This window comes from Eutrigla gurnardus (genome assembly GCF_963514095.1).
Source record: "Eutrigla gurnardus genome assembly, chromosome: 2".
NCBI classification, from domain to species: Eukaryota; Metazoa; Chordata; class Actinopteri; order Perciformes; family Triglidae; genus Eutrigla; species Eutrigla gurnardus.
Genome location: NC_139916.1, coordinates 21953256 through 21968350, shown reverse-complemented (window position 1 = coordinate 21968350; position 15095 = coordinate 21953256). Strand labels below are relative to the sequence as shown.

The window sequence follows — 15095 nt, the reverse complement described above, 5'->3', positions numbered from 1 at the left end:
TCTCGCGTGTTTTGGACCTTCGGGAGTTGATGCGTGTTTTTCCTCGCTGTGCTCAGATGTTGCCTGCAGCCTGTTCCCGAGTCCCTCGCCGGTCTCTGCGGACGGTGACTTGGTGACTTGGTGCCTGCAGCTGCCTGCCTCAAAGCCCGTTTATGTTCACTAATAAACTCTCTTCCAACGTCGAACCTGCTTCTGCTCCGACCTCAACGATATGCTCAACACAGTCTATTAAATCATAAAAAGGTCATATATAATACGCCGTAAAAAGATCATATATTATGCTGAAAACTTTTTTTTTTTTAATCTAATGTCGTTAAAAGTCATAGTAGGATATCTTGAAAAAAGTCTGTCACTAAAAGTCATACTAAAGTATAGTCAATACCAAAAGCCAAATACAGACCAGACTGTTTCACTTGCATTTTATTATATTGTTTTTTTATTGTTTTTAGATTTATGTGCTGTTTTTTTTCCATGAAAATCACTTTGTAACCGTGTTGTAAAAAACTGCTATAAATAGATGTATAAATATGAAATGACTTAGTATTATTAGTATTGCTGGCTCCGGGAGCTCCCCATTGGCATCAGGACAGCAGAAACTCACACTTCATCCAGAATTAAACTCATCTACTTTGAATGCACCTTGGACCATAAAATAATATAATACAAAATATATTTATCTGTCCCTCATTGTAGCTAAATGTAGCACAGTTCAGCATAATAAGCTGAAGTTGATGTACTTTTTATGATTATTGCAACGTTTGGATTGTATCCACAAAGTTGAATGCATTTCATGGAGGTGAGTTTGGATAAAAGCGTCAGCTAAATTAATGTCAGTATTAGTTTTCTTCTAAATGTGCTTGAGGAAAGAAGTTACATCCTCAAAACTCTGGAGCACGAAGACACTTGAGTGAATTTATTTCACAATTATGCCCCCAAAAATGACATTTAATAGTTCAAGATATTCTAATGTCCTGATTTTCTCTCCAAATAAATAAGTCATGCAAAAGAAACTACAACAATACAGACACCCACATGGTGTTTATAGCTTTTATTAAATCAGCACTGCTCACAACAGGAATATTACAGTATTAAAGTGTTTTTTGTTTTTGTTTTGTTTTTTTGTTTTTTGATAAATTGCAACTTCCTGTGAATAAAAGCGACTTGCTGACACCTTAAAAGGTGCTTGTGATGCACCTGCTGCAATGAAGTATCCACAGTTAGTTCAGGTATTTACTTGGTCTAAAAGGATTAATTAGGCCTTTGAACCCGCGGCACTGAGTGCATCGATCCTCCACTCCCCCCTGATGACCAGGAAGAGGATGAGGAAATAGACCTGTGTGCCTCAGGTGGCTGAGCCTCACAGATGTGATGGAGGTGCCAGACCTCCCTCTCCTCCACTTGAGCAGTTCCCGCCACCAAACCCTGGGATGGACTAGAGATGACATCACCGTTGCTGATATTCCTGCTTATGATCCTGTCCCCCCATGATGACCCTTGTGCTTTTCCCCGTGCAGCTACTTATGCTCTTGCTTGTTCCTATGCTCAGCCTCTGGCAGGATGACTGCAGTGACCCTCTCTACCCTGGAGACTGGCCTCTGCATCGGGCAGGACCAGTGATTCTCGGGACAGCCTTGTATCTGACAGGGCTGAAGTCACCCCTGTACCTGAATACTGACTGGAGAGAAAGAAAGCATTCACTTTTAAATTAAATTCATGTCCTAATGCTGCCTGTATTACATAACCTAAATTCCCCTCCCTGAATTATATTTATTGTAACACGTGTATTCTAGTCTACATCTTCCAGAGTGTTACACCACCCACACAGATTTGATTGACTTTTCCCAATTAGGGAGGGGGAGCAGGGGCTGTTTCCACATGGTCCTAGTGTGTGCAGTGCGGTGACTTGGACTTAAACGTCAAAGAAGAAAGCCGGATTTGAACATTTTGTGGGGCCTGTGGGCTATCTTTTTGGAAATATTCTGCACACCGTACTGTAAAAATGTAGTTTCCTCAAGTGGAATTTAGCATTTTTTGTCTCATATTCTTCTATTCTTTCTCCACCGGAAGAATACAAAATGCAAACCAACTCTTTGAATAGCAAAGACACATAAATGTCTCTAGCGACGTATTTGACCCTTGCATGGTCTGGTTGTTGGCTTCAAAGGGCCCTTTGCTTGTGTTTTGTTTATGGCCCAGCGGAGCCGTAACTCACGGCGGTCCGTCCTCCCCTGGCTCGTCCCTCTCGGCTCAACTATTCTCACAGCGCAGTTTCCTGGGTCAGATCGCATGAACCTCTGTGGCTCCCTCTCTGCAGATTTATTGTTGACAGCTAATTTATCCATTATACACATTCCAAATTATAGGCTTCAGTCAGCAGGATGGCGGCAACTGGGCAAGGAAGGAGAGAAGGGAAGGGGGAAAGGGGGAAAGACGTGCTGTCATTCTTCTTTGCTACCACATTTCCCACTGGATCCAAAGGATTTACCTCAGCAGCGTGCAGAGTATCAGTGCTCATGTTCAAAGAGACTCTGCAGAGGGCAGCGCTTAATAACACCAGCCTCATTAAGTGTTAAATACAGCACTGTCACCACAGGCGGACTGCATGAGACTAGAAAAGCAGATTGGAGATTTCTACACAGACAATGTGCTCTGATCAATAGGAAGCTCTGCGAGCTGTGAACCAACAGAGCTTTTCACTGTCTGAGAAAAACTTTGAATATCTATCTTCTAAAGATGATAGACATTGCTGTGGCTATGATGCAACACAGAGTCCATTAACTAGCAGACCTGCCTGTTGTTTGTAACAGCCACTTGATCTTCCTGGCATCTCTCGTGGGAAAGCTGCTCCGGTGGTGACCGGCACCACGCTGGACAAGTAGGTGTCACTAAAAAGGCCAGTCATATCCCATGAAAAAGGATTAGCAGATGAAAGAAGTCCTGCTCCCCACATCACAGTTAGAGAGTCTGTGACGGTTCCTCAGCCGGCCAGGTCATGATAATCGTTTAGAGCTTTAGGTTTCTGGAGATGTTTCGCCTCTCATCCAAGAGGCTCCTTGAGTTCTGTGAAGTTCTGTGAACAGGAGAAGCCTCTTCGGGTTCAGGAATAGATCGTGGTTTGGGCTAAAATAACTACAGAAGTGCCGTTATTAATGCATGTATTCAATGTTTACTTCCGGTTTCACACGGGACACAGACAGTGGTCTCCTGAGTGAAAGTCTGGTGTTTTTAGATCCACCATCCACCTCCCTATGTGGGGTTTGTTGCTCTTGTCACCTGTCCTGGCTCCTGATTACAGGGATTACATAGAAATCCATTAAATGGGTTCTAGTGCATTTCTTATCATTGAATGAGAACAGCCTGCATAACTCGACTTGTTTTTACATGTCTATTTATGTACGAGATTAATAAAAGAAGACACAACATATGTATTAGTGTTCTTTAAGAGTGTTGGGCATATTTTTTTAACCCTTTAACACACTGACACTTATGTAATTGGCCACTGCTGACATCGGGTTGTATTTCTCCAAAAGTTGATTCTCTCTGTGTTACAATACCCATACTACCATACTACTGACTATGTAGGAATGTGATTTAGTATGTCCCAATGCATTGTATGTCAAATGTAGCAAAAATACCTGTCCTGCATCCAGTTTCATTTTGTAGTATGAAAGCCAGCACCCTTTTCTGGCTCATCTTACCCATTACACACAGCAGGACATATATTGTAGGAGTAGCTTCAGCCTTTACTAAAAGGGAAAAGTGTGGAACACTGTACGTTTCAACTTTCATGCCGCAGGCCACCACGTTATTTTGGCATCCCCACTGCCCGCCCAGCCGAAACACTCTAAGCCTGGAATAAATGAGAGGACTGGTGTTTTCACCACACCGTCTGATCTGGTGCGAACGCAGCCTTGCATGTAGTAATTTGGCCTTTGCCAAAACTAAATTTTGCTGTTGGGTATTTTCACTTCTTCACAAGGGCCGACAACTTTTAAGACTCCAGATGATTCATCCGACCATGTCAAACGATTATTGCGAATCTGAGGATTATATCGGCGTTCGACTCTCAGTCTGCACCTCCTGAGAGTTTCTAAGTGCTAACGATGTAATTGCTACATTAAGTGATGGTAAAATTAAACCGCTCCTCGTTTTCAAAGGATCCCCGCCAAGGGCTCCACTTTGAGAACCACTGGGGTGAGGAATTAGACTCTCAGCGTGATACCAGCCGTAATTGAAAGACTTCACTGAGACATCATTTTTAGTTGCTGAAAGAAACATGTGCTCAAACTCTAGTCTGCTTATCAAAAAAACATCAATGATTTTTTTCCCTTTAGAAAATGATTGGTACAGTATATAAGCACTCTATTAAAGGACAGTGTGCATATATGTGAGCCGGAAAGTTTAGTGGGGCTTTTATGTGTAGTTTAGTGGGGCTTTTATTGACCATTAGCAATTAGGAATATCCCTAGAGAGCATGAGGTAAGGTTGAAATTCACATATTTAGGAACACTTGATTCCTACGATTTAGATGTCAGCCTTTTAATATCTACTATGTCCATCTCGCCTGTTCATTTATAATGTATGTGCCATGACGTATCACTAGTAATTCAAGTCCCGTGCACATAAAATGCTGGTCTCTAGACCCCCGTGTGACAGGCTCGGTGAGTAACTCTTATTTCCTGCCTATTGATTTAGTACACAACAGCTCTAAATGTGACAAAGGCTCTGTTGTTGCTGTGAATGGACGGGCCTCACGTTTTTTTTCCTGGCTTCCTTCGGCAGCTCTGCTTCTCAGCGTTCCGTGGCCACGTTCTCACAAGCTACATTTCAACTTGATGTACTTCCACCTGAAAGTCAAATCAATACAGCTTAAGTGTCCCTCTCAAAAGAGCCCATTTCATTTAGCTGCTTTTGAGGGGGCTAATATATAAATTAAAAAAATGCTAATTGTATTTAGTGTCAAGAGTTCAATTATCCGGCCGAGTAACTTTCTTATTTACTGACTGTCTGACACACTTGAACCACCGACCTGAGAGGTGTCTATATGTCACGGTTTGCTCGGACAGACAGCAGCGGCTCAGACGGAGACTCGGCCGTGTGCCTCAACAATCCATTATCATCATCATAAAGCATCGGAGCAGCCCACCTCCTGAGCTGCAGGATGTACACGTACAAACCTGGAACATACACACTCAACGGCTGTAATTGCACCTTTATTAGACTCCCATTCACACTTTTTACAGCCCCGTGCAAAGAGCAGGTCGCATCTGTGAAAATGGTCTCTAAAAGCACGGAGGCTGATATAAACAAGACCCTTCAGTGCCATTAGACAGAGTGGCTGGGGGAGAGCAGACAGGCCCCTGTGCTGCCAACATGGCGAGGAAGTCAATTAGTGTACTTCATTAGGGCGTAGTAGACTCGCAGAAAGGCCACAACAGAAATGAATACTGGTAATGTTTTTTATTTCGATATTTTAGTGTGTTAACATGAATGAAATTTCAATTTTGTTTCATCAGAAATATAGAAAACTGTGGCAAAAACACACAAACACAAGGTGGAGAGGTTCTGACGGAGTCAAACTCACACTCACTCCTTTGCATACAGATCTTTTCACACTGGCCTGATTTCCCAGCTCCCGCTGACAGACAGCAGTTTATTGCCAAACAACTGTACACTTAATCTAATGTGTGGTGTCTCTGAATTTCCCATCTTGGCATCATTTTACGGGGACCCGAAGCCGATCTGAGGAGGAACGCTGATAGGCGATGACACAAATAGAGCAGCTAAATCAAAGCAAGTCTTCCAATTCGCTGTTTCTCTTTCTGTGCAATGATGCCATTCTGACAGCCGATGGGAAATTCAAACAGCGTCCACCTGAGGTCGGGGGCCCCGCCAAGCATGCCGCCCCCACACCGAGCCACATTAAAAACCCCACTCCTCAAACCCACCGGAGCCCAGGCGGGAGGAGAATTCAATCTCTACCTCTTTGGCCACCGACCCTTTCAGAACATTATAGTATTTCTCACTGGCCCCACTTTGGTAAGCGGTGCTTGTGAAGTCTGTCTGGACTGGAGGCGTCCTGTGGTGGAGACTCCCATGCTGCCTCCATTTTTAGGCACACTTGGTATTTTTGAAGTCGGGGGGGAAATACATGTTTCATTCTCAGACTCCTCGTCCGCCAACACACTGAACTGCGTCCCACCCACTGCTGGGGTTTTGCCATTTTGTCAGAGTGGTTCAGAATGTTTGACCCTGCTGTATGCCAAATAATGCAACCCCCCCCCCCCCCCCACACACACACACACACACACACACACCTGATCCTGGACCTGCTTGTACCTGAAATTCAAACAGAACACTCTCAGACGTATTAGGCAATGCAGAGACAAATCTCACCTTGTTAATTTTCTTTTGAAATATGACACGACTAGTTTTCACTGTGAGAAATTACACACGTGGGAGGTGATCTGAAGTCGTGATGAATATGTCATGGTTCAACCAAGCGGGCAGGAGAAAATAACCCTCCAGCTGGCATTTGGACAATACAGAAGAAGATGGTTGTGTCAACTCATATTCATTCACAGGCAAAGCGGGCTCTCACTGTGCACCGAGTGAGGGTTCGTCACACGGGGGAAACACTGGACAGAGCTGAGGGAGGTCATGATGTCTGTGCCTTTTCAGCAGGCAGCGGAGGAGGAGGCATGCTGAATGTGTCACTGTCTGGCTTCACCAGCAGCAGGAGGACTCCATGTGCATTCTGATTTCAGGGCAGGCTAAGCGTGTTTGGTCCAGCTCAGAAACTAAACAGTACCCTCTATTGGATGACACGGAGATTGCCCCCGTCTGAGAGGACACGACCGCTGGTGCACACGCTGCTCCGTCTGTGAACTTTCAATCCCATCAAAACCACTTAATATGCTCAAATCTCTCCACCGACTGAAGGAGCGACTCCTGTGTTGGAATGACTTTAAGACTTGGTGCATTTCTCATTTTTAATCCAGTCAGCGTCACCAAGTGTGTCCAACACGTGCGCTTCCCCTTAACATGACGACTCAAGACAATTAGTTTGATTTGGTATGCACTGCTGCTGACCACAGATCCATTAAAAGTTCTGCTCCGGGGGGAAGATGGTGAAGCATGAAACTGAAGTATAACTACATAGGACAACCCGGTGGGTTTTAAGCATCGTCCAGAGGCCCCCAGGGGTCCACCAGGGGGCTCCGTGGGGGTCAGAAAGGAAACGAGGAAGCAGAATAATTTCATAGTTATTTTACTGACGTTTGATCAAAGGCTTCACTCTACTCACTGCAGCTATCCCCGTTATAATTATGCATATCGGCTAACAGCCAATTGATAGGACCCTGACAATAAACAGTTTTATACACAGATTTCTGAATAATTCTGACAACAACTGGCATGCAAAGAAAAGTGATGCTGCCACACTTAAAAGAAATAGCCCTGCAGTGTGTTTCCTTTCATTTTCACTTTAATTTTATTTATTTTTTTGCAGTTTTTCCTCATTGTGGACGTGACGACGACCAGGCTGGTGTATTTACCCTTGTAAAATGTTATCCCCTGCAGCTAAGATATCTTTTGGGCCCCAAGCAATACATCCACCCAGCCATACACACTACTGAGACGCATTACGCGTTGCCCTGATTTCATCACACAAGTTGGATCAGCCTGTGGTTTCAATTTTCTACTTTGACTTTCAACTTGAATAATTAGTTCAACAAGATCTGATGTGAGATTTAAGAGTTCCCTTGATTCTTTTGAGCAGCGCACACTGCACCTGTAACGCACACAGCACAAAATGGAATAAAAACGAGTTAAAAGTAAGCAAGGCCACCACGCATAAAAATGTTAACATTTATTGCTGTTTCTGAATACCGCACTGAAAGCAAAAGCATTCAGAGCATACACAGAAATTATACAATTATATATGGTTTCACAAAGGCAGTGAACACATACTGTATTACAATCTACAAAAATCTACTTTACAGAAATTTAAAATTCTAAATATCAAAAAGTACAGCTGCAGAAACAGGTGTAGAACTGGAACCAGAAACTGCTCTGGATATTGGTTGGTGAAACAACATGGTGACATCACGATACAAAGAAAGCAGAAGTCATCTTTGTACTTACAGCTGGTTTTTTAAACTACAACTGGCAGACAAAAAAAAAAAACATACTCCAAAATAACTAATTGAATTGATCATATAAATTATGGTGGTATTATGCATCCAAAATATATCATTTTACAGAAGACGCCTCAACAAGGTAGCATGTCATTGTATTGTTAGTTGGACTGGTAGTGTATCATTGCCAAACAAATATGGTTAAAATAATATAATAAGGACACAATAGGGGGGAAAAAAGAAGTCTTCCATCTCATAGGGATGGAGAAATACATTTTAAAACAATGCATGCTCTCAACAGCCTGGTGGAATATGATTGAGTAACCAAATAGTGGTGGTGGGGTGTAACGTTTAGGTCATTGCTGACTGAGTTCAGTCAGGAACAGAAATGATGGTTAACTCATATCTTGACAAATTTCATAAATAATCAGGGGCTGGTATGGCTCTGGTGTGACCCTGGTAGTGTGGTATACGGAGCTTAAAAGCCTACAAAATGCAGACTACCAATCCTGTCACATTGTCCAAACGGTAAGAATGCTTGGTAGAAGAAAACAACCAGACCACGCCAGCATCCGAACGACCCCATTGAACACACACAAAAAAAAGAAGCAAGGATCCAGCCAAGAAACTCAAGGCTGCTGAAACCAACCCCCTTTTAGGGTCAACTTAAAAACAGACGATAAGAAGATCAATAAAAATATTCCAGTTAAAAAGAAAGAAAAACTTCAAATGAAAATGTATTTGTATGCCCACATCAATGCCAGGTAGCCATTTTGGAGGAGTGTCCAAAAGCGGAATCGGGCATCCGTCTTGTGTACGAGGTGCAGTTATCCTCATTCCCAGTGACAGTCAAGCTGGATTCAAGGACAAGCTGGTTTATGGCCACACGTGGCTGCAGGGGGGCCTTCAGTCTAGTCCTGCTCCATTGGCTCCTCAGTGGTCCCAGTGTTCAAGGTGGCACTTTCCATGGCGCCCTCTGTAGGAGGTTCAATCGTACTGCTGGAGGGGGCGAGTGCTATATCTTCTGTGGCCGCTTCTGCGCTCTCTTCTATGCTACAGCTGCTACCACTGCTGCTACTGCTGCTGCTGACTGGGTCACTGTTGCTCTCTTCGCTGTCCCTGCTGGTCTCGGGGCTCTCCAGTACGCCTGCAGGTGCCTGCTGCTCCGTCTGATCCATGTCACTGCCCTCCTCCTGGGAGCCGCATGGCACCTCCCGCTCCGCCTGCTCAGCCTCTGGACCTGAGCCTGCACACCCCTCGGCTGGCGTGCTGCTCGTTGGTTCTGTGGTGAAAAAGGCATTATTAAAAACACCACAGTGTACATTTTAGACTGAAATTACCAAAATCTTTCCAGACATCTTAATACGAATAAATGGTTGGTTTGCTTGACTTGTAAGGCAGCAAGCTCCGAGTGCCTCTTAATAATAACATGGAATGCAGATGGACCACATTATGTTTTAATATGATATTAACCTGGCTATCAGAACAGAAATTCTTTGCACAACCTGGTTCCACATGACAATATAGTGGTTGCAAAGTTCATTTGAAAGAAATTGCTCATGGAAAATGTTCCAACTGACAACTTTGAGTCTCACCAAAATGATATGGCATCATTCAATTCATAAAAAGAACAGACCACATGTCTACAGTCAGCAGTGACTTAACAGTTAACTATCATGTAAATAAAATAACATTTTCAGCCCAGCTGGTCATGAACTGTCATCATTAACACACTTCCTGGCACACTGAGGACGCATCGCATTATACTTGCAACTCGCTGCAAACAAGGTCAAGAAATGTCGTTCAAGCACCAGCGCCTTCGGCAGTTCTCCCATGAGAAAGTTTTGATGAATATTTACGAACTGGGGAAATAATTAGAAATCTAAATATGCACATCTGAGTTTCAGTCTAAAGCAACAGTGTTAAAACTGTTTTAGAGATGTGTTGAATCAACTTTATGATACACTTGGAGGATGAATTTTTGTGCTATTGTTGAATTGACATCAACAGAGAGGCGTTTTTGTTATTTAGACTACCGTCATTGAAGAAATGGGATGATAACAACTGTCAGTATCACGCACTTACAGCTGAGGTGCGTTATCCTCTCACCTTAAACTGGCAACCGAGTATAACATGCAGACAAATATAGCTAGTCAAACTGCAGGTTATCATTTTGAAGGAAGTGTAGATTTAACATCACATACAAACTAACTACCCAATGACACACATAGTATTCTAAAAAACAACAAACACCCTACCTTGGTCCTCAGAAGCAGCTGCACTGCTGGAGGCTTCACTCTCCTTGCTGTACCCGACCTTCTCCTCGTCCTCTTGGACCATGGCTTCTGCCTCTTTTGAAAGGCAGGTGGCATGTAAAGGCCTCAGTGTGTCTGCCTCCTGCTCATCATCTTCATCCTCATCGTCATCATCGTCCTCGTCTTTGCTGAACTTAAGTCTCTTCACTTCCTGCTGCTCGGCTTCCATGTCCTCTTCTTCGTCTTCTGGGTGCTTGTTCTTCACCGAGCTCCCAAGAGAGCCTTCCGACGCTGAAACCTCACTGGCAAACAAAGGAGAATCAGGAGATGAAATTGGATTTCACTGGGTTTATGCTGAACATGTTTTGGTGCATTCTAGCTGGTGCAACATACCTGGAGCTTTTCTCATCTTCTTGCTCTGTTTCAAGGTCTTTATTGTCTGTGCTGTCTGGCAGGCCATTAGCCGCTAGTGAGTTGGCCAGAGACAACTTTGGTCGGTTCAGCGGCCGAGGAGTTCCAGGACCGTTCACTTTCCTAATAAAAGCCACCGAAAAGGAAAAAATTAAGGAATGAAAAAAAATACTTAATAATGAGAAATATTCTCTGGTTTGTTTAATGTGAATTTTGATATCAAGGACTAAGTCTGTCCCCAAACCAACCTCTCTGTAAAAGCAGACGTGTTGCCAGGAAGCATCACTCCATTCATTCTGTTGACAGCACTGCATCCATTTTTCCTGTACAAGCAAGTAAAGTAAAACAAAACTCTTAAAATAGAATCCACAAAACCTCATCTGGAGTTATTGAGTTTATTCTAAAAAGTGTTTCACTTGTACGATACTTACTCTGAGGTTGGGTGGACACAGCTTACCACCATTACATTCTAGAAGGAAACAAGAATTCCCAAATGAGTAAAACAGGCGACAGCAGCAGGTTAAAAACAGCCACGCTGCTGGAGACATACCTTCTCCACCCCCCGAAGAAACTTATCTGTCCCTGTGTAGTTCCTCTTGGGTTCTGTGAGCAGCTCACATAAGCGCTGGATCGTAAACGGAATTCTAAAATTGAGAGAAATAAAAGCAATTGATTCAATATACGGCAAAAAGGAACTGTTACTTAGATGGTCTTCTATACAAATGTGCCTTAACATTTCGTTTCATCCTTTTATTTGGTCAGTTTGGCAAATACTCAGGAATATCAGGAACCGGAAAGGTAAAATTCTAAATACACATTGAAGGAAAGTATTCAAATAATTGTGTTTTGAATACTTTATGTTATATCAATTATGACTGTTTACAAAGGATACTAACTTACTTTCATGACAAATTACTGTGATGATTATTTCCTTGTTTTATTGCGTTTATATAAGGCTACTCTTCACTTGTTTTGTTTTGCTCAACAAACACCAGAGATATTCTCAAAGATATTCAGTTTACTCTCATGTAAAACAAGTTGCAAATCCGAGCTTTGCAACCATTTGGGATCATTTTACACATACTTTTCCAGGTAGTGTCTGACGTAGAAGTTGTCAGTGGCACGCTTATTTCCTAGTAACCTAGACTAGAAACCTGTGTTGGGCTGGATCCAAATTATATTTAGTCTTACTGAATGTGGGTAAATGGCAATTCTATTGCTATGCTATACCAAAACGAACCTGAGCACATTCACAATCAGGTCTTATCGAGTGTTACGTCATAATCATTGCATGAGAAAAATGTATTAGTAAATTGTTACAGCTTAAGTAAATGAGATTTGTCTCACGTATGATGAATCATCATTATTATGCATCACCGCTGAAGGATTGCATTGCAGTAAAGCGGTTCTACTGTGGGAATTTTGGAGGACACTATGTAGGACATAAATGTCACACTAAGAAATCAGACACTCACAAACGGACACAAGAAAATTAGGTTGGTATAGTCGGTATTTCCCAGAGGTTCTAAATATACTTGTGGCAGTAGCTGGTATGACATTTTATGCATAAATTTATGGTGGAAATGTCTTCATGTAAAGCAGAAACGGTGTTCTTGCATGATGTTAAGGTGAATCATCTTGTTTCTGCTAATATCAGGGATGTGATTGGCAAAGGATTAAAAGGCAGGAAAATATAACGGGCGCAAAGCACAGCAAAGCACAGCAAAGCACTCCACCCCACAAACACACAAATGAGAAAGCTACTGAAAAAGAATACCTTGAAATGTGCATAATTCAGGAACTAAGTCATTGATAACCTTGACATGCTTTCTTTTTTTTTTTTTAAACAAACTCTCAGGTGTAAAATGCTCTGTGTAATGGCAATGGCTTGAGATTCTTGTGTCGAAAAACAACAAAGTTATTGAAGATTGAAATGGGTTGTATTGCACTTTTACGACAGTCCCATACAACGTCTATGGTGACAGAAGGGGCACTGGTCAGACATTAATTTCATTATACTCCCTTTGTGTGTGCTCGTAGACTAGTTCATTCATCACAGATGTCACAAGTTGCGTCGTTATCTCGGACAGATGTATGTAAATAAATCAATCTGTCTGAATTAACTACAAATAAAATATGTCTCTTTTTTTTTTTTACTTGGTCAGCAGTTAATATACTTGGGCCCAGCCCAAGTAAAGCCTCTGTGTGGGAAACACTGATAGTGTATTCAAGTAAATTGGAAGTGATTGTGGATAAATCCATATTCTCGCATTCATCATTATTTAATGGAGGTAGACACTGTCATACAAATTGGGACATGTCGTTAAGCCATAAAAACGTATGCTAGTGTAAACACTGTGCCATTTTACAGTCATAACACAGGATGAAGAACTCCATAATCGTGTTGTAAACTACAGATATCTGTGGAGCAAATAAGGCGAGCTGGACTGATGCTATATCTGGCTTCTCCATCCATACAGTCAGCATGCCACAATTAGTCTCACAGATATGCACTACGATAGCTGGTCACCTACCCATTGTAACCCTTCACAATCTTCAGGATTCTCTCCTTCATATCCTCAAATGGAATTGACTCAACGTTGGGATTTGCAGGACCTCTTTGCTCAGGCGCCGAGGCTCGAAAGTCATCCATCACCATCTCCAATTTAAATAGGAAGTAGTTCTTAAATTGAGACCATTGAACCCTAGAGGAAAATGGTAAGCAGAATAAAATCCTTATTCTTATATGGCATAACACATCAAAATAGTAGGCTTTTGTCCAATAAAAACATTGGACAAAAGCCTACTATTGGCAGTTGAATAGACAACATGTTACCTTATGTTCAGTGCGCACAATAATTACAAAGAACAAACATACAGTAACGTACAGTTACAGCGACATTTCTGAACCACACATCTATAAAAGGTTATGAATAGTTATAGTATAAAACGTGTTTTGTAGTAATTAGGAATGACTAATTAGGAAGGGGAGAATGTATCTGTCTGCTATGTTCACTTACATGGTCTCTCCGGTCTTGGCAATATGACATAGAAACTGTTCCAGAAGAGGAGATGCCTCAGTCTTTGCTTTCTTGTCAAAATCTGTGGAGAAAGCAAACCACGGGGTGAACAAACACCGACATTACGTTATGTACTAGCTACTAGATGAGAGATGGACAGGCTTTGATTTAACCTAACGTTAGCTTTACCTTCCGTTTTTATTACTAGGCTATAAAGCTTTGGTGTTTTGGCTAGCTGCATTTAATCAACTAAACGAAGGTTGTCAGTCGGTCTCTGGCGACACTTTGGCTGAAGACGATCACATTGTCCAATGAACGTTAGCTATTTACATAACGTAGCGGGCTAGTGGGTGCTATCTATCAAGCTAGGTCGCTTGCTAGCCACAACTAGCCGAAGTTTAGCGCACTGGCTAACATGCTAAGTTAGCCGCAAACGCGTAGCCGGCAAACGGCGGTCTGCCAATAGCCGGTGACACTGGCCGGCTATTTCATCGCAGCCGAGAATATCCGTCAGTAAGTTATATCAAACGTTGACGTCAAACACGTATGGGCTCGGAAGTATGGATAAAGCAAAGCACCACGTTATATCTAGCTTTCTTCTGTGACAGACAGCTAACCATTTCCGTGAAGCCGCTTGTGCTGTTAGCGAGTCATGAGTAGCAGCGAGCTAGCGACGTTAGCTTGTGAGCTACAGCCCGTTTGTTTTTTGGAAAATGATAACAATTGCGAAACTATTGTTCTCGCGTGTTCTCAATAAACAAAAAACGATCGAAATAAACTGAAGTGACCTCTCAGCGCCTCTTGAAGCGAGTCAATTTCCATCACGCCGTCGCCCTCTGTCAGTCTTGTGGGTGTAAAAAGCAGACTGGCGGATAGCTGCTGCTAACTAAGCTACGATCTCACAGGCAAAGAGGAGGGAGCATTTTAATATGGCGCCGTGAGGTCACTGCCTGTTCAGCAACAGATACGCCGCCGCACCGGGAAGAGCAACAGTGTGGAATAATGGCCCATAGAATAAAGTTAAACTAATACTTAATTATAACAACAATAACGTCAATGACAAACCAGCAACGCATTGATTTGAAGGGAAATACGAATACAAGTCATTGTAAAAAAAATACAGTTGTTTTTATGTAGCTACTAGATAAGAGAGATGCATTTGGTCTATCGATACACGATTGTGTGTTCGCTATCTGCCTACCTGAGCATGTGATTTACACACAAATCAAAACACTCAAACTCATGGGGTTTGTGGAAATCCCATTTAATCC

At 42.5% G+C, this 15095-nt stretch overlaps 1 protein-coding gene across 1 annotated transcript; it reads right to left on the bottom strand.

Annotated features, from left to right (window-relative positions):
- Positions 1–7857: 7857 nt before the first annotated feature.
- Positions 7858–14743, bottom strand: ppp4r2b (protein phosphatase 4, regulatory subunit 2b). The gene is made up of 9 exons (XM_084036880.1): positions 14613–14743; positions 13825–13906; positions 13339–13509; positions 11355–11448; positions 11236–11273; positions 11053–11127; positions 10787–10927; positions 10397–10695; positions 7858–9420 (listed from the first exon to the last, which is right to left on the bottom strand). Exons 1-9 carry the CDS (start codon positions 14644–14646, stop codon positions 9050–9052), a joined length of 1305 nt encoding a protein of 434 aa, XP_083893006.1. The 5' UTR covers positions 14647–14743; the 3' UTR covers positions 7858–9049.
- Positions 14744–15095: the final 352 nt, after the last annotated feature.

Excerpts from the sequence above, each read along its gene's own strand:
- ppp4r2b (XM_084036880.1), bottom strand. The coding sequence starts at position 14,646 with ATGGAAATTGACTCGCTTCAAGAGGCGCTGAGAG. Across the intron at positions 13,510-13,824 it reads GCCAAGACCGGAGAGACCAT|GGTTCAATGGTCTCAATTTA; the intron begins GTAAGTGAACAT and ends ATTTTCCTCTAG. Across the intron at positions 10,696-10,786 it reads GAAGATGAGAAAAGCTCCAG|TGAGGTTTCAGCGTCGGAAG; the intron begins GTATGTTGCACC and ends TTTGTTTGCCAG.